At 43.3% G+C, this 26,887-nt stretch overlaps 1 protein-coding gene across 3 annotated transcripts in view; it reads left to right on the forward strand.

Moving 5' to 3' along the window:
- Positions 1-26,887, forward strand: part of FLNB (filamin B) — a 4,683,119-nt gene that overhangs the window by 2,489,189 nt on the left and 2,167,043 nt on the right. For all 3 annotated transcript variants that reach the window (XM_044078790.1, XM_044078788.1, XM_044078789.1), the window contains exon 10: positions 14,009-14,146. In XM_044078790.1, the coding sequence (XP_043934725.1) occupies positions 14,009-14,146 (138 nt within the window). The remainder of the gene's footprint in view (positions 1-14,008; positions 14,147-26,887) is intronic.

A 26,887-nucleotide genomic window follows, 5' to 3' on the forward strand; every position in this document is an offset into this window, starting at 1 on the left:
GATTACTTTCTTGACAAGCTCTCTGACCGATCTGCTTCCAAATCAGCTCAGCACGGCAAGAGAATTCCTGAGGAAATTGCATTCCTGCATTCTCATGATCCCATTTACAAAGTTGCACATGAAATTCCAGTGGCTCCTCACAAATGTTTGGGAACAGCATTCCCAACCCCTGGAAACCCTACTGCCTTTCCTTCCATGCCTGAAAAAGGAACTCTGAAGTTAGAAGAACACCATACGGAACAACCAGGGGGCATATTTCAGTTTTCCGTAAGCAGACAAGATCATCACCACAGATAGTTCAGATGTAGCTTGGGGGCCCACTTAGGTTCAGTGAAAGTGTAAGGTATTTAGTCCCCACAACAGAAGAAGTTGCATGTAAATCAGAAGGCATTACTAGCAGTCTACCTGGCTATAAAAGCTTTTTGGCAAAACTTAGGCCCAGGAGCCTTGGAAGTCTGGACAGACAATACCACAGTGATGTGGTACATAGACAAACAAGGGTGAACTGTGTCTTACCCTCTATGCAGCCTTTCCAAGAAAATTTGGATGCTGGTCAAGAAATAAGGCCTCACAGCCTCTGATATTACAGGCCAGAACAATACACTGGCAGATTCTCTAAGTAGGGATCTTCTAGATCCCAACTAATGGATGCTGAAGAGAGAGGCCTTCCTAGATCTAACCATACAGTGGGTGTATCCCCTCAATAGACCTGTTCGTCTATCACCACAACAAACTACAGAAACTCTGCTCCAGAACACAATATATAGGAGCTTGGAAAATAGATGCATTGTCTTTCACATGGACAAACTGGTTCCTGTATTCATTCCCTCCCTTACCCCTGCTCCCAAAGGTACTGACAAAAATCGGGGCAGACAAATGCATAGTGATCCTAGTGACCCCATTCTCCCCAAGACAACACTGGATGTTTTCTTTGTTTCACTGTTGCAGTCCTGACTTGTGGGATTTCCTGCTGTGAAAGCCCTTGGCCTACCCGACTATCAGATAAAAATTGTCCGCCATTCATTCATAGGTTGAGCAGCCTAGGCATAAGAGGGAAAAGGATAAGAGACCCACGCATTGGCCCTTGGACGACAACAATTCTCCGTCTGTTTCTCTTTCTAGGCTTTTGATTGTTGAAGAAGATGAGGTGCTTTCGCAGCCCTGTTCTATGTCTGAGGTGGTTGTACAGGCCTCTGTTGAGACCCATTCAGAGTCTGACATGCAGTGTGGTGCATCTACTTCTACACAGGCCCTGGCTTTCAGTTTGTCAGTTGGATCCGGGGATACTATGCAGACCTCAACTTCCGAAGTGCTCTCTTCTCAATGATGTTCTTTTGCGGCTTTGGCCTATACCAGTTCATCTTTCTTCTAAAGAGACAGGTGTCAGGATTTTGGACATCCCTAGGCCCAAGGCTAAAGCGACTCCTAAGACACGTACTGCTGCTGGGCCTTCACCTTGGCCTGTCGGCTCCCTTTCTCATAGATACCAACAGAACTTAGACTAGCTAAAGACCCGATCTTCATAGTTAGGTCTGGAGTCTAGACAAACACATGGGATGCCTCCCCAGATAAAAGGAAAAGGGATCCTACTTCTGTGGCTTTCCCAGATACTTATGAATCTGATAAGGATTCAGACCTAGATGGGTCTGGTTCTGAAGGACTATCCCTCACTTCTTTTGAGGATTCAGATTCAGAGGAGAACCTGGCCTTTGCAAACCCCCCCCCCCAGAGGATATCACATTTGGTGAGACTGTCCATGTTATGATGGAACATTTCCAGTGGAAAGCACAGGAATACCCTCAGTCAAAAAAGAGTATTAGGGAGTTTGTGAATGTGCCTGAGCACAAACCTCTGGCTATTCCACCAATTTTAGAGGTAGTTGAGGTTGTCTTCCAGGATTCCTCCTTGTATCTTGACTCTCTTCCCCCAGCCACTCGTAAACCAGACAAGTTTTGTAGGGTACAGGACTCCCATAAATACCTTTTCAAAAGTCCTTCTACTGATTCAGAAGTGGTCACCCCAAAACCCAAAGGGGCTAGAGCCAGTTCCTCTAGAAACCGTTTACCTATGAGTAAAGAGAACAGGGCCTTTGATAGATTTGGAAAAAAGTATATATATTAGCCATCCTTACTATGAGGGCTCTCAACTGCTAATTTCACATGATTTAACATCAGCAAACCATTCTGGATCCGCTTAAACAAAATGTCTCTTCACTAGAGGATAAAAACCTTTCCAAAGAACTTTTGGATCTCTGCCACTTCAGTTCTCAGGTAGCAAGGCATTCCTTACACTGGGGCTATGATGCTATGGAGGCTTCTAGCCAGGCAGCTGCCAGTGGGTCAGTTACTAGAGGGCATGCGTGGCTTAGGGAACAATTTCTCCCTGACCATGTTAAATCCAATCTTCTTAATGCTCCCCTAGACAAGGAATTCCTCTTTGGACCTAAAACTGAGGCTGTTCTTAAAAAGATGGAGGACAAATATAAGTCTGTGCAGTCTATGAAATACTTCCTCTAAGTTCAGCCTCCTAGGTTTAGTAGGACCTTTCCCACTACACACTGGTCCTTTCCCTCCCAACCTAGAGGCAGACAGAAGAAAACCCATCAGGAAAGTACTCATAGACAGTGACAACAGCTGCAGAGCCCCAGGCAGTGGACCTCAGGATCTTCCAGGAAAGGGAGTTCTAGGCCCCAGGTTTTTGCCAGAGAGCAACAGTGACTCACCCCCCCACACACACACCCATCACCCCTGCAAGACCAGGACGAAGACTGTCCCTGTTCAAACAAAACTGGACTCACATCACTTCAGAGAAGTGAGTTCTAGACATTATTTTAAAATGGTTACAAACTCAGTTTCAAAGAGCCTTTAAAATACTCAAACTATCCAGATATTCCTCAGAATAAAAAAACAGAGGCCCTTTCCAAATCTAGATTTTGTATTCTCAGGGAATCAGTGAAACCAGTACCAGAACATCAAAAAGGCAAAGGGTTCTACTCCAGGCTATTCCAGGTTCTCAGAAAAGAAAACTGTTGATGTTCTGTCTTAGACCTGTCCAACCTCGATCAGTTTCTCCTGGTTCCAAAATTCAAAATGTTATCTCTTCAAAAACTCCTGCCTATGATAGCCCCGCGGGTCTTTATGATTCTCTGGAACTAAAAGATGCATACCTGCACATCCAATTCAAGAATCACCCAGAAGCTTTCTCCGCTTCAGAGCAGGTTCCAGACGCTATTAGTTTCCAGCACTGCCCTTTGGCTTGTTTACTGATCCAAGGGTTTTCACAAAGTGCTTATTCCCTGCAGTTGTCTTCTGCAGGACCAGAGGGGTCCAACTATACCCCCTACTTGGACGATTGCTTGATACAAGTCACAAATGTATCAACACTTCACAAGGATCTGTCCTCCCTGGGTTCACAGTAAATGTGCAAAAATCCTCTGTCATTGTCCGTGTTGGTGTGAATGACCTGAGATGTACCTCCCTGGACTACATGAAAAGAGATATAGAGGAGCTCTCGGATCTTGTAGCCCAGGCAGGTTTGACCGTAGCTCTGAGTAGTGTCCTACCATCACCCAGAATGATACCACAGTGCAAGGAGAAAATGATTGACTTCAACAAGTTTCTGGTGTCATACTAAGGGGATCCAGTATTTGTCTGCCTGGGATGACATGATCGACAGACCTCGATGCTTCGCCAGAGTTGGTTTGCACCTGTCACCCCAGGGATTCCGGATACTAGCTAAGACTCTTGCCACCCCTATAGTCCCTTTTTTAGGCAATGTCCTGAAGACCGAATTACCATCATAAGAGCTACAAGCAAACAAAATGTGAGGGTTATGCTACTCAGCACTAGAAGTCTAAATCTCAAAATGCACTCGCTCGAAGCACTCCTTAAAATGGAGAACATCGACATCTGTGCAGTGACCAAGACTTGGTTCAAGGCTCCGGAGAGCACCCCAACATTACCAGGCTATAATTCATACCACACCTTTCAGCCCCTAAACCTGGATGGAAGCACTTAAGGCTGTGGTGTCTCCATATTCTTAAAGGATATGCACACCTCCAGACTAGTAGCCCAACATAACGCATCAGAGATACTTCAGGTACAACGAACACTGGGTACAACTGCAATCCAGGTTGTAGCCTGCTATAGATCCCCCACCATGTCCCAAGACTCCCAGTGCACATTCTTAAACACACTGGAAAATATTAGGGTACAACCCAATACCCTTATACTGGGAAATTTTAACTACCCCCCATTAACTGGGAAAATTATTCCTGTACCAACACGCTTGCTCAACATTTTCTGGAAATCATTAATTCCAATGCCCTGGTCCAGCTCATTCTTACCCCCACCAGGGATAGAAACATCCTTGACCTGGTCATTACTAACATGGGCAGCCGTTGCTCTACTCCAGTAATCAACTCCTCCCTGGTCAGATCTGACCACAAGCTAATCACCATGGATATCCACATCCCAACCCCCACCCACCCAAAAGAAACCACCGTAAAAAACTTCTCCAAAGCCAATTTTGGGATTCTAAAAACTGAGGTGGCTAACTTTACGACACCCATGCAAATGGAAAATAGGTGCAGGACTGCTGAATCATACACCAATGCACTGTATGAGCACATACACAAGTGCATGGGACGGGCCATACCAAACAGAAACAAGACACTCTCCTCCAAAAAAAGGAAACCAATCTGGTGGTTCCCCACCATAAACAAACTCTACAACAGAAGGAAAAAACTGTTGCAGAAAAGGGTGAATTCCCAAGACTGGAAAAACTCCCTTGTTAGCCTCAACAAAAAAATGAGATCCATCATCAAATCCTCTAAAGCTTGCTACGAAAACAAAATTGCTGCAGATTCTAAAAACAACCGCAAGGCATTCTATAGTTATGTCATGAATCTGCATGGAAAGACCCAGATCTGCTCTGCGTTACAGCATAATAGTAATACATATACAGAACCAACTGATATTGCCAACATATTGTCCGACAGGTTCAGTGCGAACTTTACTCCCCTTTACCCCCTAAAGGGCCTATCACAATATCTGAGGAATGCCAAGTCCCTATTATCACAGCTACACAGGTAGAAAACGCACTGGCCAAAGCCAAGAATACAGCTTCCATGGGACCTGATAATATCCCTGGCTGTGTTCTACATGAATTACAAAGTGAACTGGCACCACACCTGAGTACCCTGTTTGATCACAGCCTCATTTCAGGCTTTGTTCCTACTGAATGGCACACTGCTACAGTTATCCCACTTCACAAAGGGGGGGCTACTACAGGCCCTGGGAATTACCGCTCCATTAGTCTGACAAGTTTGGTATGTAAGGCTGTAGAGCACATCATCATGGACCTTATAAATAAGGACATAGGGACTCTCCAAACTCTGGACCCCAAGCAGTTTGGGATTTTGAAAGGTAGATCATGACTGCTCAACTTGATAGACTTCTTCGAGTCTGTCACCAGAGCTGTGGATGTGGTCAAGGTAGTTCTCACAGCCTACCTAGATCTTGCCAAGGCCTTCGACACCGTCCCTCACTCAGGAATCGTAGACTCACTAAACTAGGTATAAACTCCTATGTCATAAGATGGGTTGCCAGCTGGCTCACTGATAGAACCCACACTGTGAAAGTAGTGGACTCTAAATCTGACTACCGACCAGTTACAAGTGGTGTTCCGCAGGGATCGGTCCTAGTTCCTGTTCCTGTTTGGAATCTACTTTTCTGAAGTTCAAGCCAACGCAAAGGGATTCTGGCTGACCAAGTTTGCAGATGATTGCAAACTGGGAACCATTATTGATTCTCCAGCTGATCTAGACATTCTACAAAAAGGCGTCACTGACACCAATGATTGGTGCCAAAAAGTGCATTGTCATTCCCTTTGGGAAAAATTCGGTGCCCATGAACTACCACATAGGCGGTAGTCCACTAAACACCAAAGGTGTGATAAGACACCTGGGGACTCAGGTTGACAGCAACCTCTCATTTGATGTCCTTCTGTGTGGCACATCTCATTACAAAAGGGTTCTCATCCAGAAAGAAAGAGGTCATAATCCCTCTCTACTCGTCCCTCAGTAGACATATTATAGAACACAATGCCCCAATTGGTATGTACCTCACTAAACACCTGCAACAACTGGAAAGGCCACAAAAATACTTCACTAAGAGGATCTTCTTAGACACATGCCCTATATGGACAGACTCAAAAAACTCCAGCTATATTCTGTCTCTTATCGGCTACTTAGAGGCAATCTATGCTTGACCTATAAAGCCATGTCTTACCCAGAGCTGCTAGATATGCTACACCTAAAGAAATCTCAATCCCTCTGTGCCACAAGCTCCAAGGACCTAAACCTCATTACCACAGTAAACAGAACATACTGGAGGGACAGGTTCCTAACCCAGAGACTTTCATACTCTGGAACAAACTTCCCATTCACATCAAGCAGAGCACTTTACTGGCCGTCTTTAAGAGAAATCTTGATGAGTGGATGGGCAATAGGAAGTTCACCCCAGGGATTACTTCAGTGGCCTTGCTTGACAGAGGCACTGGGAACTAACTTTGGGTGGCATGATGCCAGGGAATCTTCTTGGGCTAGGCTTATAGAGGCTCCAGGGCCATTAGCCTAGTACACACCTATGAACCTATGGTACCTCAAAAATGTATGGTGCCAGCACACTCAGCCCCTGACAACCGAGATACAGCTGATTCCTTGTCTTGTAGAGGAGTCTGCTTGGTGAGTTCAGGCTTGTGTCTAAAATCAGGGCCTTCCAATCAGATTCACTGCGCAGGCTAAATTCTCACCACGGATGCCTCAGAGGCAGCCTGGGGGGGCCCACTTTCAACACTTCCAGTCCCAAAGGAAGTAGGCGATTCAGTTCAAGGACAGGCATATAACCTGGAAGGAGCTTATGGTAGTGCAAAAAGGCCTGACAGCTTTCAAGGAAAAATGGGAACCAGTGGTCCTGTTAGTCCAAACAGACTACACTACAGTTATGTGGCACATAAACAGGCAGTGTGGCACCCACTCTTACCCTGTATGCCACCTAGCGATGCAAGTTTGGGACATTGCTCACTCTTTGGGGTTGCACTTTCTGGCACAATATTTTCCAGGGGCTCAAAATACTCTAGCACATCACCTCATTAAACTTGATGGACCCCCACGAATGGCATATGCGTTAGGAAATATTTCTCAGCATGGCCCAGCAATGGGGAGCTCCATGGATAGACCTTTTTGCCACCAAGGAAAATGCTCTATTGGAAAGATTCTTTTCCAGGATCAAACAGACGTCAACCTGGAGAACAGATGCTTTCTCCTTCCTTTGGACTCGTCTCTTCATTTATGCTTTCCCTCCCTACTCCTACTACCCCAAGTTCTAAAGATAAGAAAAAAGGGTCCATGGGCAATACTTATAGCCTCAGACTGGCCTAGGCAGCACTGGTACTCTCTGCTTCTCAAACTAACCAACCAGAGGCCATGCCTGTTGACTCAGTGAGTTGACGTTCTCACTCAGGATGAGGGAAGGATTGTGCACCCCCCAGCTTACAGATGCTCAGCCTTTCAGCTTGGATAATTCCACAGCATCCAGGAAAAAGCTTACCCTAAGCAAAGAAGTTCAGGACATTCTCAAGGAATCCAGAAGGCCTAGCACTAGAAAATCTTACTCAGCTAAGTGGAAAAGATTTTCCATCTGGTGCCAGCAGCAGTACCACAATCCTGATTCTGCCCAGATTGCTACCATTCTAGATTACCTGGATAGTCTGGTTGATAAAGGCTTTTCCTACTCCTCCATTAAAATTCATACATCTGCCATTTCAGGCCCATATTCCTGCTCTTCCTCCTGTCTTTTCCCATCCCCTACTAAGACAATTTCTTAGGGGAGTCATTCACATCAGACCACCCTGGAGGCAACCTACCACTTCATGGGACCTTAACTTTGTTCTGGAAGAGCTGACATTGCCTCTTTTCGAACCTGCAACCTCTGCCCAACTGAAATTTCCAACTTGGAAAACTACCCTGCTGCTGGCTGTCACCTCAGCAAAGAGGGTCTCTGAACTGCAGTCTGTCATGACAGTGAAACCATTTCTCATCTTCCACCCAGACACGGTTTCCCCTCAGAACTAACTCTTCTTTCATGCCTAAGGTGGTCACAGACACTTCTCTAAATCAATCTATTCACCTGCCTACATTCTTTCCCAACCCCCAGAAGAAAATGGAAGGAATACTCCATTCTCCTTCTTTGGATGTGCAAAGGCAACTCCGCTACTATCTTAACAGAACAAAAGCCTTGAGAAAATCTGAACAACTTTATGTGACTTTTGCCCCTGGCTCTGAGGGAAAGCCAGCATCTAAACAGACTATCTCAAAAATGGATATCTCACTGTATCTTTTTTTTTGTTACAGCCATCATGGCAAAAAATCTTCTAATCTTCTAAGGCTGTCAGGTCACATTCCGCTAGGGCTACTGCAACCTCTGCTCCTTTCTTGAAAGGGGTCCCTACGAAAGACATCCTGGAAGCTGCCACCTGGTCATCTGTGCATACCTTTACCAAACACTACCACTTGGCAGCCTTTTCTAGGTTCAGAGCAGGATTCGGCTTTGCCACCCTGCAGGGCATCCTCTCCTCTCCTTAATCTCCTTCCTCCCTCTTTTTAGCTTTGAAAATCTTCCCACAAGTCAGGACTGCAACAATGAAACACAAAGAACAGTACAGTTGTGTACACTTACCATAAATGTAGATGTTCGACTGTATTCACCGTTGCAGTCTTCTTTCTGTCCTTCCTTCCCCCTTAAACTACTGGGTAGTATACTTAGAACATCTTTTCTAGCCAAGGGAACCCACCTTGGCCTCTCTTCCTGTAGGGGTTCTCTTCCTCAATTCCCTACTGCTCACTTGGGCTCCTACTTATTAGGGGCAAGAATAAAACTGATTTCATGACATAAGCTGGCTCCCTTTATACCCAAGCATACTGACGTCAGTTAGGGTGTCTGCCAACCTTAGGAGGGGGAAAAAATGTCTCTGGTAGTCAGGCTGACCAAGGGCTTTCACGACAGGAAATCCCAGACGTCAGGACTGCAGCAGTGAATGCACTTGAATGTCTACATTTATCGTAAATGTACACAACTGTACTTTCTCCCTCCTGTTTACACTCAGTGAGGGGAGATCCCACACACTACCACTGGAAATAGATCTCTGTAGCCAAGTCAAGGTATCTGTCTTCAACCTCCCCCACCTAGCCAGCCTCAAGTTAACTGCCTGTATAATTGAGTTTTAACACCAAGGACTGCATTCTACCTCAAAGAGATGCTGTCCATTTAGATTATATGTAAGTACTAGGTAATCAGTCTGCAGACCATTGTAAGCCTAGCCAATACCCAGTGACCAGAATAAGCTCCTGCACCTTGTGACTGCAAGGTGAATACTTTAACTGTTATGCCAGTCCTTCCCATCCTAAAGGAAACAAGGAAGCCCAATACCAGGAAATCATACCTTGCAAAATGGAAAAGATTTTCTGCTTAGTGTCACAACAATAATGCTACCCCTTCTCAGGCGGACATCAGCTCAGTCTTGCAGTACCTGTCAGGGATCTTTAGACTAAGACTTTGCTATTCCAGTATTAAGGTATATGCATCCAGAATCTCGGCTTGCCTGCACAGTGCCCCACCTATCTTTTCACACCCCATAGGAAACTTTTTCTAAAAGGGGGATTTCCTGGAGACCACCCAGAAGGAACCATATTTCCATATGGGATCTAAATTGTGCGTTAGAAGAACTAACCTTGCCCCCCATTTGAACTTGCTGCCACTACCTGTTTAAAGATGCTCACCTAGAAGACCACCTCTCTTGTAGCTGTGCCATCATGACAGTTACAGGACTACCCTTGCATCATTTTTTCATAGGTATATACTAGACTAATGATCACCAGAGCCTTTATAAGTAAGCCTAGCCATGCAATCCAACCCAGATGTGTACCTCTGTGTCATGGGCATTTATTAGGAGGGGGTATGCTAGAAAGTTTCTAAAGGTTATGTGTGTGTGTTGGGAGGGTATGTTAGTTTGTGCATTACTGTCTTTTTCTGTCTGTCAGAGATGTGGGGGCCAGATCTGGGGTGAATTTCCGATTTCCCATCAATTGATCAACGTTATGCTTAAAACAGGGTTAGGGATGGACTCTGCTTCACATAGATGGGGAGCATGTTCAGTGATCATTGTCTTGAATTAGTATTTTACAGTATTCTGACCTGAACTATAAACTGTAGTCCACATTATCTTCAGAAGTACTATATTGAGTATGGTAGATGTAATTTATTCATATCCAACATATTTTTTTATTCAGGTCCATAAAAAGCAAGTTTTTCTTTCTTTTTTTTCCACAAAAGGAGAATTTGCATTTAGTGTGCAATTTTGTATTTATTTATTTAACATTTGTGTAATGGGAAAGTCTGACTGGACACGTGTCTTTTTTCAGCGGAGGTCCGGGGAGAAAAATTCCATGAGTAACAGTAAATTATAATGCATGAATTACAATAACCAATAAAGTATAAAGTAAACAAAATGTAGTATACATAAAAAATACAGGTTTGTTACATCATGACAACAAAACCTAGGCTTTGAACTTAGCTAGTACTTGTGTCAAGATATAAGGTTAAGACAGGCCAGTAATAAATTTGTTTTTTCTGACTTATTTCTAAGTTCCTGATACTTTTGTTTAGAAAATACTGTGTTAGTCTTACGCCTTAGTTCCCACGCTTTATCTCTAGTTTTCAGAAGGACCCTAGTGTCTCTACTTAGCCAAGGGGCATAGTTTGATTTTACTCTGATGGTTCTAACAGGGGCATGTTTATTTACTATGTCTAAAAAAAAGTTTATTAAAGTGGTTCACTGCGTCATTTAGGTCAGAGTATTTGAGTGGAGTCCAATTGCATCTTTGTAGGTCAGCTAGGAATTTGTCAAGATCTAAGTTATGTTTTTTTCTAAGCTGTTTAAACATAGTAGGTCTTGGTGGGAGTATGTGTTGTCATATAAGAAATGTGGGTAGATGGTTGCTCAGACCATCAGGAAGGCATACTGATTGGAATGAGTGAGAAGAGTTATTTAGTAATATCCAGTCCAAGGTTGATTGTTTTTTGCTAGCTTTATCTATTTGGGTTGGTTCTTTAATAGTTTCTGTGAAACCATGCAAGTTTATGTGATGGATGGGGTGATCTGTATCACATGTAAACCAGTCTAAATTAATATCATCCAATATGAATGTCTCCTGACTAAGGATACTACTTGCCCAGTGCAATAAATGTTCTATAGCTGGGGTATTATTTCCAGGTGGGATACAGCAGCTAATTATATTGTGTTTTTCTTGAATTTATAGTTAGTGCGGTATAGGTAATTTCTGCACTGTTGAGTTGTGGGGTTTTACAGTTAAGGAAAGTTAAAGTGAGATGGTCTTTAAAGAAGATAGCAACTCCACTTCCTCTTTTGTTGAGTCTATCTACCCATAGTTTGGAGTAACCTGGGGGTAGTATTTCATCATCTTTTGTACCTAGTTTTAGCCATGTTTCAGTGATTATTACTATGTCTCGGGAGTATTTGGCTAGAGTGGCATGGAGGATGTCTAATTTGTTGGCTGTACTTCTATTATTAATGTTTATTAGCAATAGGTCTGATTTTTTTCTGTTTAGGATTGGTTAGTTCCTCTGCCTTATGCCTAGGGAGTACTTGGGATAGACTGTGGCCCCTCTGACCCTAAACTGGATAAAACAAGTAAATGGATGATGAATGACTGCTCCATCCAAGGTCATCATGCATGTAGCATTTCATTTTATAACCATTAGCTGCAATATTTATTTTTTTCTCTCCAACCCCTCCTATCCCCTTTAAAACTTATGCATCAAAACATTTGGTGTTCAAAAGTATATTGGCGTATTTATTTCCACTGCTCTTCAGCTTCATCCGTTTTGTTCACTGAAAATATTTCCACCTGTGTTACTGCACTTTTTTAGATAAGTACCTTTATTTTATTTCTCCTTTATCATTTACTGCTGGGGTTGGCTTTTCCTTATGTCAGACTACGTTTGCATATTCTGCTCTTCTTCATTTAGATATCTAACTGTCTATTGTCAGTCTTAATACATAATCTTTGAAAACAGACATTCTAAAAGAATATAAAAATAACAAGCCAGACTGAAGTGCTGGTAAATTTACCATAACTTTTATTCTCTTTTAACATTTTAGCTGATGCTTTCTAAGAGGGAAAGAGTTGCAACCACTTCCACCCTTGTTTAATTAAGTTGCTGAAGAATCTTATTAGCAATAATTTAAGCTTTTAGTAAAACACTTCCATATTTATTGATATTAATTACTACTAGCGTTGTTGCCTCACAGCAAGAGGTTCTCCCGTTCGATTCTCAGCTAGTGTGCGGGGAGTGCCTTCTGTGTGGAGTCTGCATGTCCTTCCCGTGGGTCGAGTGGCGTTCCGAAAGACATGCGTGAATGGTCGTGCCTTTGTTGAAGGTTGGGCATCGAGCTGGCAACTCAGCACCGTGAAAATCTACTGCCAATCATTAGCGGACCGGAGTTCCGCTGTGGCGACCCCTAACCGGGAAAAACTGAAAGACAACAACAATTACTACTACTGTTAATCATGCACACAATACAAAACAGAATCAAAAGCAGAACATGTAACATATATTACTTTTGTGTATTTATTTGCTTTCATTTACTGGGAAATTTTGACTGGGTTATATTGTACATATTCAGTGGAAGCTTGAGGAGAAAAGCTCTCCAAAATAGTGGATTATAGTACCATAAAATTTGGACAAACTCTAAAAAAGATAAGGTGCAAAACATAATGAAATTCATTCATTAACACAGAATAAAAAGGAACTGTCATACAAAGACACAAACTGTAGTTGAGTTCTAACGAGTGACGTTGGTGCACTTTACTGAAAACTACTGTAGTAGGAAATTATCAGTACAAATATGTCAACATTACTAAGCAGTAGAGAGTATCCTAAATATAGTAGTGTCATATGGATCTGTATTCATGTTAGCATGTGAGCTGATAGGGGAGCAGTGATACATACATTTCTCATGGGGGAACTGCAGTAAACTCACTTTAGTAAGACATAAAAAAGTCATATGGGAAGAAATGGTGGAGTAAGTGAGAAATATTTTTGAGTACTTTGGCATTTTTAACCTGTAAGTTCATAACAGTTGTAGATTCTGGTGTGATTTAGGTGTAGTAATTTGAGACTGGTTTTAAAAGCAAGTAGGTTGTTTGATAGTAAAAGGAATTATACTCCATAGTTATCTATGTTTTTACACACACACACAAAAAAAAACTACATTCAAAATGTTTTGCAATAAGATGAAACTATGACCCTTTGTATATTGTCCTGTGCAGGATGTTGTAATGTGTAGTGAAGCCAAGTCTAAATGAATTACTGTTAGATCTTGTTTTGGTTAACTTCTCTAATACTGTGTAAGTTCTTAAGTAGTTTATAAGCATATGGTCCTTGACACTTCTGAGGAGCCTAGCCCAATTTTACAATTTCCCCAGAGCAGTGTGTGTGTTGTTTGACTTGCTGAGGAGTCACACTGTAGGCAAATGGAGGCTGAGAGCCTCAAGCCCTGAATCATAATAAGTAGTACATTAACAGCTCATAGCCTTAATCCTTTAATTTCATTTTTTAGATTTGGAAAAAAATACGTCTTTAAGTTTGGATAACATGCAGCTTGCTTTATATCAAAATATAAACGCTATTTCACAATTTCATATAAATACAAAATAAAGACATTTGGACTAAATGGGTTAGTTTCTGCATTAATTAAACTCTTGTGGCCTCTTTGACTAATATAAATGATGGACTGCATGTATTTTTATTTCTTGTTAAAGTTGCATACACTTATGCCTCAAATAATTTAGAACAGCAGAATTAACGCATATCTATAACAGCAGTTTATATTTTCTGTTTTCATGTTGAACTTTTAAACATTGTAGCCTGCAATCCCAATGCCTGCCGTGCATATGGTCGAGGCCTGCAGCCCAAAGGACTTAGGATACGAGAAGCTGCAGACTTTCGAGTGGATACTTCAGCAGCAGGGAGTGGCAATCTTCAAGTTTCTGTAAAAGGCCCAAGTAAGTGTTGTCTAACAGCAGCATACTTTTCAGTTATGTTTATGTATAAAGCATAATATGTTGTGCTTCTGTTGTATTTTAGCATTGAAAATTTCATTTTAACTGTAAGCGTTACTTTCAGATTTATTCATTTTCAAATATTAAAGTATGAACATGTCACTTAACTAGACAGTGCTCTGTACTTAGCCAAGGAAGTAAGGACCTGTGCCTGTTTACCTCGTTATCTCAAAAGATTAAACACTCATTAACTAGAAATAGTCTTTAACTTTCTGTGCTAAACAGTTGTATTTGGAATGCTTGAGTGTAACACTCTTTTCATGTTAGTGTGGAGTTGCATCTTTTTAAGAATGTGACCAAATTTCCAGACAATTGCAAATTAGGAGCAGTCATAGACCCTCACGACACTAATGTTCTCCAAGAAGGGCTGATAGACAAATAAGTGGTGTCAGTACTAAAACTAAATGCCAAAAAATGCATAGTGGTATCCTTTGGGAAGTCATCCACCCCTGATAACTACCTTATTGACAGCACACCATTAAGAGTCGACCCAGTAGTCAGTGACTTGGGGATAGTAATCTAGGCCTTGTCTATCATGTGTCAGTGACAGAGAGGAAATCATTTTTAAGTTGTGCAATTTATAAACAAAAGTATGACATCTAGGTCCAAAGAAGTAATTTCTCCACTGTATTCAGCTCTCATCAGACCTATCATTGAGTACAGTGTCACCTTTGGTATGTAGCTAACCAGGCACATCCAACAGTTGCAACGTCCACAGAGGTTCCTCACTAAAAGAATGCAGGGCATAAATAACATATCTAATGCAAACTGGTTCAAAGCCATATCCCTGTATTCTGTCCCCTACAGGCTATTGAGGGGAGATCTATGCCTGGCATGCAGTGCATCATCGGACCCCATTTTGATGGACCTCCTACATATCCACAAAACAAACAACATCAGAAGTTACCCATTCTAAAGACATAAACCTTGCCTGTGATATAAATAGAACTTACTGGAGAGTCAGGTATGTGTCCCGGACACTGCTCCTTCTCTGGAGCAGGCATCTCTTCCATGTGAAAGAGAGATGTTCTTTGTGTTTCACTGTTGCAGCCCTGACCATTGGGATTTCCAGTCGAGAAAGTCCTCGGCCGGCCCGACTACCAGAGAGAATTCTTTACGGCTCGCTGGCTGGCAGATTCCATGAATGATGTCAGTACTGTCGGGTGTAAAGGTAGCCAGCCTGCGTCATGAAATCAGTCTTTTCTTGTCACAGAGCCCGAAGCTGTATTCAAGTGCATTGGTCGATCCATACCAGATAGAATGTTGTAAAACAAGATAAGTAACCCATTGGGGAACCTTTCTCTTTCCTTTGCTTATGTTAGATAAAGTTAATAACTGTCTCTATTGTGGTAAACAGATCCCATACAGAGATTTTCGTTTCCTTTGTATTACTTGCCTAGGACCAGACCACAACGTCCCCATTTGTCGTTTCTGTGTGCATTTTAATGCCAGAACTGTTAGGCATAGGGCAGAATTTCTAGCAAATTTCCTTAGCCAGCAGCTTGCTCCTTCGTTGTCTATGGCATCCGTCAGTCATTCCGAATCCGACCTTCCTAAAGACAAGAAAGAAAAGAGACTAAATGTTAGGTGTTCTGATGCCAGGCATTCCCCGCCTGCTTCCCTCCAGGCTTGTGGTCGTTGAGCAAGGTGAGGTGCTTATGCAGCCCCCTTCTTTTTCTGTACCCGTGACTCAGGCATCTGTCAAGACCCTTTTGCAGTCTGACATGCCTTCTGTACCTTCCACTTCTGCACAAGCCTTTGACATTGGCTCATCGATCAGGTCCAGGACTGCTCAGAAGGCCTTGGCTTCCAAGGAGCATACACCGACCGGAGACTCTGCTACTAGGCATCTGCCCACTCCAGCTCTGGTACTCATTCAGCACTCTTGAGACACAGGCATCGGTCATCAGACGCCCTTAGGCCTAAGACCTTATCCTCCTAGGAAGGCTTCTGCATCAAGGCCTTCAGCTAGGTCTTCTGGCTCCACTTCCCAAGGGTCCCAGCAGGATTGATCTCTGTTGTCAGATCAAGGGAAGCACCAGGGGCTACTTCCCCTGGGAAAAGAAAAAGATATGCTCCCCCAGTAATATACCAGGATCGCCTTCTTTCTGAGGACACAAACCTTGATGACTCTGGGTCTCAGGAAGGCCCCGCCTATGCATCTTATGAGGATTCTAATTCTGAGGAAGTCCTCCCTTTTGCTACTCCCCCTGAGGGTTTCACCTTTGGAGAGACCTTCCATGCCATGAGACAACATTTTCAGTGGGAGGCGCAAGACTACCTACAAACAAAGAAGAGAGTTAGGGAGTTCTTGGACTTGCCTGAACACAAGCCTCTGGCTATTCCCTCCATACTGGAAGTAGTGGAGGATGTTTACCTGGAATCTTCCTTAAAACTCGACTCCCTCACACCTGTCCCTTGTAAACAATGCAGATTTTACAGGGTTCAGGATTCCCATAAATTCTTCTTCTTCTTTCGGCTTTTCGCGTCGCCACAGCGGATCACCTGTTTGCTCATGATTGGCAGTGGAGTTTTACAGTGTCAGGTTGCCAGCCCAGTGCCCAACCTTCCACAGAAGGCACACATGCACTCACGCCTAGGACCAATTTAGAGTCCAATCCACCTACAGCATGTCTTTGCGATGTGGGAGGAAACTAGAGCACCCGGAGGAAACCCACGCGACCAAAGGGAGGACATGCAGACTCCGCACAGAAGGAACCCCAGTCGGGGATCGAACCGGAGAACCTCTTGCTGTGAGAAAGCAACGCTAACTGCTGCACCACCGCGGCCGCCTTCAGGATTCCCATAAATACCTGTACAAAAATTCAACTACTGACCCAGAAGTGATCACTCCAGGACATAAAGGAGCCAGAGCCAGTTCATCCAGAAATGCTCTTCTCACAGATAGAGAGCCTCTCCCTGGACAGGTTGGGCAGAAAAGTGTAAAATCCGCCACTCTTACCACGAGAGCTCTAAACTGCGAATTTTATATGATTAAGTATCAACAGACCATCCTTGAACAGCTCAAACAAAAGGTTTCTACCCTTGAAGATAAAAACCTTGCCAAAGATTTGTCTGCTTAGGTAGCCAAACATTCTCTCCATTGCAGTTATGATGCCATGGAAGCGTCTTGTAGAGCTGCTACTACTGGATCTGTTATTAAAAGGCATGCTCGGCTCTGTGAACACAGTCTTCCAGACTATGTTGAGTCAAACCTGCTGGATGCCGGACAAAGATGTTCTATTTGAGCCCAAGGCAGACAAAGTACTTAAAAAGATGGAGAATGAAGCAAAGTCAATGCAGACAGTAAAAAATTTCCTCCAGGTGCAAGCTCCAAGGTTCAGTAGAAATTTTCCTGCCAAACCCTGGTCTTTTCCCTCCCAGCCTAGGAGTAGGCAGAGGAAACCGCAAAGGGATAGGCCACATAGACATAGGCAACAAATGCAGAGGCGCAGCCAGTGGACCTCAGAAGCCCCCAGGCAAGGGAGTTCTAGACTGCAAGTCACCCTAAGAGAGCAACAATAGACACCCTCCCTCCACCCCCATTCCAAACCTAGGAGGAAGGCTGTCTCTTTTTTTTAGCTGTCTGGATTCACATTACCTCAGAAAGGTGGGTTCTAAACATTATTGCAAATGGCTACAAACTCACTTTCAAAGAGCATTTAAAATGCTCAGTTATCCAGATTTTCTCTAAAATCAAAAAGCAGAGGCTCTGACTCAAATCCAAAACCTGTGTTCATAAGGTGCAGTAGAATCGGTCCCTGCAGCTCAACACTGGAATTAATTCTACTCCAGGCTCTTCCTGATCCCCAGAAAGGAAGGTTCCTGACGCACCATCTTGGATCTGTCCAAGCTGTTTCTCCTGGTGCCAAAGTTCAAAATGTTAACACTTCAAAAGCTACTACCCATGATGTCCATCCAGGCCTTTATGGTCTCTCTAGACCTAAAAGATGCTTACCTACACATTCCTAGTAACAAATCCCACAGAAGATTTCTATCTTCAGGGTATGGTCCAGTCACTGTCAATTTTCTGCACTACCCTTTGGCTTATCCACCTCCTGAAAGGTGTTCACAAAGTGTCTGGCACCAGCAGTAGCCTTCTGCAAGACCACGGGGATCCAAATCTGTCCTGTCCATACCTAGACTACTGTCTTTTACAGTCCGCAGATCAGACAAAACTCTCAAGAACCTCTGATTCACCCAGGACCTTTTTTTCTTCCCTAAGGTTCAGTGAACCACCAGAAATCCAACACTTCACCAATCCAAAAGATTGTTTTCATGAGGCCCTTCTGGACTCATGTCTCCAAAAGGCATTCCTCCCTCCAGAGAAAGTCTCCTTTCTGTCGGATTACTTCCACAGGATATGGTTGAAGGATTGCATCTCAGCAAGGGAATTCATACAAGCTCTGGGATACATGGATTCATGTATCTTCATGTTTCCCTTATCAGGCAGTACACGAGAAAGCTCCAATGGTACCTCAAGACTGTATGGTGTCAGAGCTCACAGTCCCTAGAGACCCAGATTTCCCAGATACCTTGCCTCAACCAAGAGTTTGCATGGTGGGGGCAGGCTTGCTCCCAGAATCAGGGCCTCCCCTTCAAATTCTCATCACAGGGTCAAAACTTAACCACAGACACCTCAGAGACACCTGGGGGGCTCACTTGCAGAACCTCCAAATCTGGGGAAAGTGGGATTTCAACTCCCAGGACAGACACATCAGTTGGAAGGAACTCATGGCAGTACTAAAGGGTCTGCTAGCCTTCAAGGAAATGTAGACACCAGGTGTCCTGCTAATAGACAATACCACGGTAATGTGGTACTTAGACAGGGAGTGACACATTTCTACCTTCTTTGCCATCTAGCAATGCAAATCTGGGAAACAACACATTCCATGGGGTTGCACCTCATAGCACAATACCTCCCAGGAGTTCAAAACGCTCTGGCAGACCATCTCAGCAGAAATGTGATGGACCCCCATGAGTGGCATCTACATACAGAGATTTTTCTAATCCTTACCCAAACTTGGGGGAGTTCCACAGGTGGACCTGTTAGCATCCGAAGAAAGCACACACCTACAAAAATTCTGCACCAGGAACAGACAGAAGACAGCCTGGAAAACAGACGCCTTCTCCTTCCAATGGACTAAACTCATCATTTATGCATTGCCCCCTATTCCCCTTCTACCTCATGTCCTTCTCAAAGTAAGGGAATAGGTCCCAAGAGCAATTCTGATAGTCCCAAACTGGCCAAGACAGCATTGGTATCCCCCTCCTCCTCGAGCTGACCAACCAGACCCCATGGCTACTACCTCAGAGGGGTAGACCTCCTCACCCAGAACAGGGGAAAAGTAGTCCATCCCAACCTGCAGACCCTCAGCCTTGCAGCTTGGATGATCCCACAACACCCAATAGCAGTAGTACCCTCAGTAAACAGGTGCTAGACATCCTTAGAGTCTAGAAGGCCTAGTACTAGGAAATCCTATTCAGCTAAGTGGAAAAGGTTCTTTATTTGGTTTAAAGACCACCACCTAGATCCCCAATCAACACATATTTCCAGCATCCTGGAATACCTGACTGGCCTGCTGAATCAGGGACTATCTCATTTATCCATTAAAGTCCATGCTTCTGCTATCTCTGCATATGTGCCTTTTCACCCCCTGTTTTTTCCCATCCTCTCTCAAGACAATTTCTTAGGGGAGTAATTCACATTAGACCCCTAAGAAGGAAACCTACTACTCCATGGAACCATAACTTTGTGCTAGAGAAACTGACCTTACCCCCTTTTGAACCAGCATCTTTTGTTGACCTAAAATTTCTGACTTGGAAAACATCACTGATTCTGGCTATCACTTCACCCAAGAGCGTTTCTTGAGTTGCAGGCCCCCATGGCAGTGGATCCTTTTCTTATCTTCCAGAAAGATGGGGTCTCTCTCAGAAGCATTTCCGTCCTTTATGCCCAAGGTGGTCACTGACAGCTCTCTAAACCAGGCCATTCATCTCCCTTCCTTCTTTCTCAACCCTTAAAACAAAGGGGAGAGAATTCTGCATTCCCTGGATGTGCACAGACAGCTATTCTTCTATCTGGACAAGAGTAAAACTTTGGGGAAGACTGAACAGCTGTTCATTACTTTTGCTCCTGGCTCAGAAGGCAAGCCAACCTTGAAGCAAACTATTTCTAGATGGATTTCCCATTGCATCTCCTTTTGTTACAGGTCTCATGGCAAAGTACATCCAGAGGGATCAAGTCACATTCCACCAGGCTACAGCAACGTCTGCTGCCTTCATTAAGGGTGTCCCACCAAAGACATTTTAGAAACTGCTATTTGGTCCTCAGTGCATACATTCACCAAACACTCCTACTTGGCAGCCTCTTTAAAGTGTAGAGCAGGCTTTGCCACTGTAGTCCTGCAGGGCATCCTCTCTTCTCCTTAGGCTGCTACCTTCCTCCTTTTCAGCTTTGGGAATCTTCCCATTAGTCAAGACTGCAACAGTGAAACATGAAGAACATAAGTACATTTGTTACATTACCATAAATGTAGATCTTAGAGTGCATTCACTGTTGCAGTCTTCTTTCCTTCCCTCCTGCCCCTTAGCCTACTATGTTGGCTTCTTTCTGTCCTTCTACAGCTCTGCCAAGGGGGACCTTTCCTGGGCTCCCTTGTTGTCTCAGGTTATCCATTGGATACATCATGTCTTTTTAGGGCTTCTCCTAATTGAGGGCAAGAAAATACTAATTTCATGACACAGAATTTTCTTTGTTAGTCAAGCCAGCCGAGGGCTTTCATTGCAGGAAATCCCAATAGTCGGGACTGCAACAGTGAATACACTTGAACATCTACATTTATGGTAAGTGTACACAACTGTACTCCTCCCTAACCCAATTCAAGTATAACTTGGACAGCTGAATGGGTAACTGGAAATTCATCCCTAGTTTGGCACCTATGCCCATAACAGGGAGCGTGTAAATGATTATCTCCCAGGTTCCTACTTATAAATGTTTTATCTCCCAAGTCCCAGCTTACACCACCGAGGGTACCAGAACTTGTCAGAGATTTGGGATGCATGCCTTAGCTTAAAAAGGTCCCTGTGGTCATTAGCTTTGAATACACCTATGAACTTGTTTCAGCATGGTTAGGCATTCAGCAGCTCAGGACATACCGAAACATCTTTTCTTTAGACTTCTCTTCACACAGGATGCATTACACAGGGTAATAAACAGTTTTAACGCTGTACTCATTGGTCAGTGTTCTGGCAAATAGACTGAAAAGAGTTTTAACAGAAAATAATGTGTTGCTGCAGACATGTCTGAAACTGTGCCATTGTTTCCAGTATTTGTAAAGGAACAGGGTCTCTTCTTTGTGGTAACAAGTAACCTATTATGGCTATGTATCTTTGTTATCCCAGCTTCCCCATTCACAGCAGAACAAGATTAAATAAGAAAACCCACAAATAGTCCTTTGTGTTTCACACTGTTCTGAAATCCATAGGGACATATGTGACCATAATGACGACAGTGTGCTAACTTTGGGCTGTATTGCTGATCAGTTTGCACCAAGCAGCAGGCTTGATATACCATTGATTAGCATACCAAAGCCTGTTGTGCTTCATAAAAATAAGTATACAGTGCTTACTTACCTCATTGTGTAGGCATTGTACTCCCTGCAGAGAGTACATGTGGAAGTAACACCCTTCCTCAGCTGTATGCCATTCAAATAAGGAATGGCCGCAGAGTCTGTCATGTACTACCACTGGCACTGCACCTGGCAGCACAATGAGCACTCTCCCTTGCTGCCATGATGCCAGCAGACAGAGATGAGTAATATAGAGTAATACAGTGTGGGTGTGGGTAGCTCTGTTTCACTAGAGTTCTGTCTAGTGAAAGCAAACCTACTATGTCAGCTGACTCTGTCCTGCTCCCCTCCCAGTGATACTGTTAATCTTCTGCCATTGGGAGTTTGGACAGCACTGGATATGCTTATTAGCATAATTTGTTAATGAACTCTTGTCCACCATCATGACAACTGCTGTGAATTTTCATGTGTAGTCAGGATGGCAGAATATACCACACTGTGCTAAGGCAACTTCGGATTTGGTAGTATGCTTCCCAAGCAGCTGCATCCCAGTTGTATGATGAAGCATACTGTTAAACCTTAGTTGCTTCATTCCTTTATGCTTTTTTGTACTCTCAGGCTATGTATAACTACTGGCTATCCCAAACACAGTGATATGCTAGAGCATACCAGGCTCTCCTTTGTGACATTCAAGAATATTGGAAGGGTTTGGTTCACCACTGTAGGCTGCATCAATCCCTCTTCATAAATCTGGGTGGTCTGCGGTGGTGTATAAGACATACTGTGCAAGATGCTTGTACTCAGTAGCATATATCAGTGAATACCTGGGTTTCTTTCTTGATTGTTTTTTTAGACAGATCCACTTGTTAACCAATTTTGTTATGAACTAGTGTAGTTCATTCGTTGTTTATGTATTTATTAAAGGGAAAAACAACATGTGGTTCTTGTGTCAGTGTAGGGGCACATGGTCAGAGTAGTAAATAAAGTGGCGAACACATGATATGGCATAGTCAGTAGACAGCTTTTAGGGCTACAGACATAATAATGTGTAGCTAAAGCAGTGAATTAGTGAGGCTAATCAACAAAATGCAGTATGTTGTATTAAAAACTTTAAGTGAAGTACAGATTAGAGTAGCTTTTTCCCTTCTGCTGTACTGACTGGAGGGGTCTAATTTTCTTTCTCTAATAACTAAGTAGATGTAATGTTTAATGTGATATACTCAGAAAGTATGAAAAATGGCAAGGTCATATGACAAACTCAACAAGGTAGTGTTGCAACTGCAGCTTGAAACACTACTGAAATACTTGATAGATGGCAATCTGTTTGCCATAAAGAGTGGTTATAATTTTTACTAAATGGTATGGTGCTGAACCACTGTAATTTGAAATCAGTTCATTTTATATTGACCTCAATGATTTGCAAGTGGTTAATCAGTGTAGTACATAGAAAAGGCTATCCTGAGGAATCTTCTGCTTCAAGTCACTATGCTGGGTTTCCCCAGTGGTTACTCTTACATGGTGGGTTTTTCAGTGAATCATTTGTGCTTGGCTGATGACTACCATGAAAACATATATTTATTCTTGCAAACAGTTAACAGAGTTGTGTCATTCTTCTCCCTGTCTTATACTTCACTTTGCATTCCTCCTTCTGCCACTTGCATTCTCGGGCTTCTCAACAGAAGAAGTCTTCAAATAGAGACAGGCCTTTTTTTTTTACTGGTATTTGTGTATTATTTTGATTTCCCTGTTCACATTTTTCTCTTTGCAGAAGACTAATAGTGTGTTTTGCACTCATAATCTGCAAAGCAGTCTTGAGTATTTTTGCCTGCAACTTCTGCTGGAATTAATTCTGACAACCTGTAATTGATTATTTCTGCAGAATATTTTCATTCATAGTTTCTGTATCTGGTCACCCTTGTTATAGAACTGAACTGATCCAAGTCCTTTCTACAAATCCCATCATTTTGAAGTATGATATGACACATGTAGCTCAATGAAGTGTAGCATGACAGAGGACACTCATGATGGAAAGCTTTCCTTTCCCTAGACAAACATAGTACAACAACACAGCAGGCTGAATACAAAAGCAGCATGTTTTATTATTCTGTGCTGGAGTAATAGCTGAGCAACACATTACTGTGAGAAATACAGACTGTGCCATGGGGGGGGGGGGGGGGGGGGGCAAGCGTTACTGCCACATCTCTGCTGCATAATAATTCTATCTGTGAGGTTGCACATCCTCGGAGAAAGGAAAAATAGATTCTCTTGGAACTGTTTCACTTTCTCCAACATTTCATGACCTTACAACTAGATTAACTAAATAGGAGCATGTTGGAGGGACAAATATATATATTTGATATGCATGCATTGAGAATGATTGAACCTAATGCGTAGTGTCAAATACACACTGTCATATCGAGTCGTGACTTCTGGCATCTGCTTTTTACAGGTACTTGGGTCTGTCATTCTGTACTCTAAACTGTAGCAGTTTGAGTATGTTCTGGAACCCGTTCATTCAGGCACAAATAGTACTGGAATGTGAAGGCTGGGTAAGTGTAGTTTTTACTGGTTCAGTGACTTCTTTGAATCAGTCTCCAGAGCCATGGACAAGGGTAAGGTGGTCCACACAGCCTATCTAGACCTTGCCAAGGCCTTTGACACCATCCCCCACTCTGGAATCATAGATAAACTTACTAAGTGGGGCATTAATCCCTATGTCACCCAATGGGTTGCTAAATGGCTTACTGATAGAACCCACACTGTAAAAGTAGCCGACTCCAAATCCAGCTCCAGACAAGTGACAAGTGGAGTACCTCAGGGTTCAGTCCTGGGGCCGCTCTTGTTTGGCATCTACTTCTCTGAAGTACAGGTCAGCACTAAGGGACTCTGGCTAACAAAGTTTGCAGATGACTGCAAACTGGGAGCCATTGTTGAATCCCCAAATGATGTGGATACTCTACAAAAGGGCCTTACAGAAACAGATGCTTGGTGCCAGAGCCGTGGGCTCAAGCTCAATGCCAAGAAATGTATTGTTATCCCCTTTGGGAAAAAACATGTATCCATGAATTACCATATAGGTGGCAGTACACTAAACACAGAAAGTGTGATAAGAGACTTAGGGACACAGGTGGACAGTGGTCTCACCTTCGATAACCACATCGCCACAACAGTCAGGAAATCCTTCTGTGTGGCACACCTCATCACGAAGGTCTTTTCATCCAGAAAAAAGGAGGTCATTGTCCCACTGTACTCATCCCTCATTAGACCCATTATAGAATACAATGCCCCATTTGGTATGTACCTCTCAGGACATCTGCAACAACTGGAAAGGCCTCAGAAATACCTCACTAAAAGAATCACAGGCCTAAAGCAGATGCCCTACGCTGACCGCCTTAAAAAACTCCAGCTATACTCTGTCGCATATCGTCTACTCAGAGGCGATCTCTGCTTAACATACAAGGCTATGTCAAACCCAGAGCTGTTGGACATGCTACACTTAAAGAAATCCCAATCCCTCAGAGCTACACGCTCCAGGGATCTAAACCTTGTCATCACAATAAACAAAACATGCTGGAAGGATAGGTTCCTGACTCAGAGACTCCCCAGACTCTGGAATAGATTGCCCATACATGTCAAGCAGAGTGCCTCTTTGGTCCTCTTCAAGAGGAACCTTGACGATTGGATGGGAGAAAGGAAATTCACCCCAGGGATCACGTCAGTCGCCCTGCTAGACAGGGGTCCAGGAAAGTAAATAATGTGGGAAGAAATAGCCAGGGAATTGTTATGGCTAGGCTTGTATAGGCCCTAGGGCTGATAGCCTAGTACCAACGTATGAACCTATGACCACCCTCTGCTGTCTTTGACATGGCTGGCAGGAGTCATCTAGGCTGTACAAAGTTAACTGCATGGTGCAGTGTTGCAAAGGTAACATTGTCGCCTCACAGCAAGAGGTTCTGTAGTTTGAGTCTCAGCTGGAATGCCTTATGTGTGGAGTCTGCATATCCTCCTTGCATTCGTGTCAGTTTCCTCTGGGTGCTCTGGTTTCCTCCACGTAACAAAGACATGCATCGGGAGCATTTCTCCCGGGTCTCTGCTGAAAATTGGCTTAGTTTCAAGTCGGACTTTCCCGGTAAACAAATGTTAAATAAATATAATATTTTTTTGCCCATATTTTAGATTTTGTGCTTGCATGTTCAGTAAATTTCTCACTGTTCAAGCATAAAAGGTTCATAGGTGATTACTAGGCCAATGACCACAATGGCCTTTTTAAGCCTTGCCATGCATCCCAAATCTCTGACAAGTTCTGATACTTTTGATAAGTGTAAGCATGTACCTGGGAGATGAGCCATTTGTAGGTTACCTGTGTCCATTAGAGACATCGGTGCCACCCATGGATGAATTTCCGGTTTCCCATCCAGTTTTCCAAGTTGCACTTGAATAGGATTAGGGAGGAACTCTGCTTCACATGTATAGGGAGCCTGTTCCATAGACTGGGTAGTCCCTGGGATAAATACCTATCTCTCCAGCAGGTCCTGTTTATATCACAGGCAAGGTTTGGAGTAGATAGATTTATTACTGCATATGAAATGTTTCCTTGTATATCTAATTGTAAATGTAAATGGTTAATCTGTATAGCTTCTGTTTTAAGTGGATTTCTGTACAACTTGTCTAGACCAGTAGGAAAAAGTTGGTTTTAGTCTATGTGCCTTCGTCACTTCTGCTGTAGAATAAGGTAGCCTAGCATACCTGCCCACTTTACATGAGCATCCTGTTTTGTGTAGTGTGATAGACACACAAAAAAACACATGCAAGGCCACAGAGAATGTTCTTCATGTCTCACTGTTGCAGTCATTACATTTGGGTAATCTGCTGGCAGGTTGACCTCAGTCGGCCTGAATTCCAAAGTCTTGGGTCCTGCGTCAGTTGCTGTCTCCACTTCCATGACGTCAGGTTGTCAGGGGTATAAAACAAGCAGCCAATGCCATTTTCTTTAGATTTTCTTGCCGCAGATGTCAGGTGCCCTCAAAAAGGTAGCAAAAATATATATATGTATAAAAACTATGTATACATGCATCAATATAAACTTTACCTTCATTTACAAGCAAATACACCA

Source organism: Protopterus annectens, chromosome 7.part1 (assembly GCF_019279795.1).
Source record: "Protopterus annectens isolate FY-2018-M chromosome 7.part1, PAN1.0, whole genome shotgun sequence".
Lineage (NCBI taxonomy): Eukaryota > Metazoa > Chordata > Ceratodontiformes > Protopteridae > Protopterus > Protopterus annectens.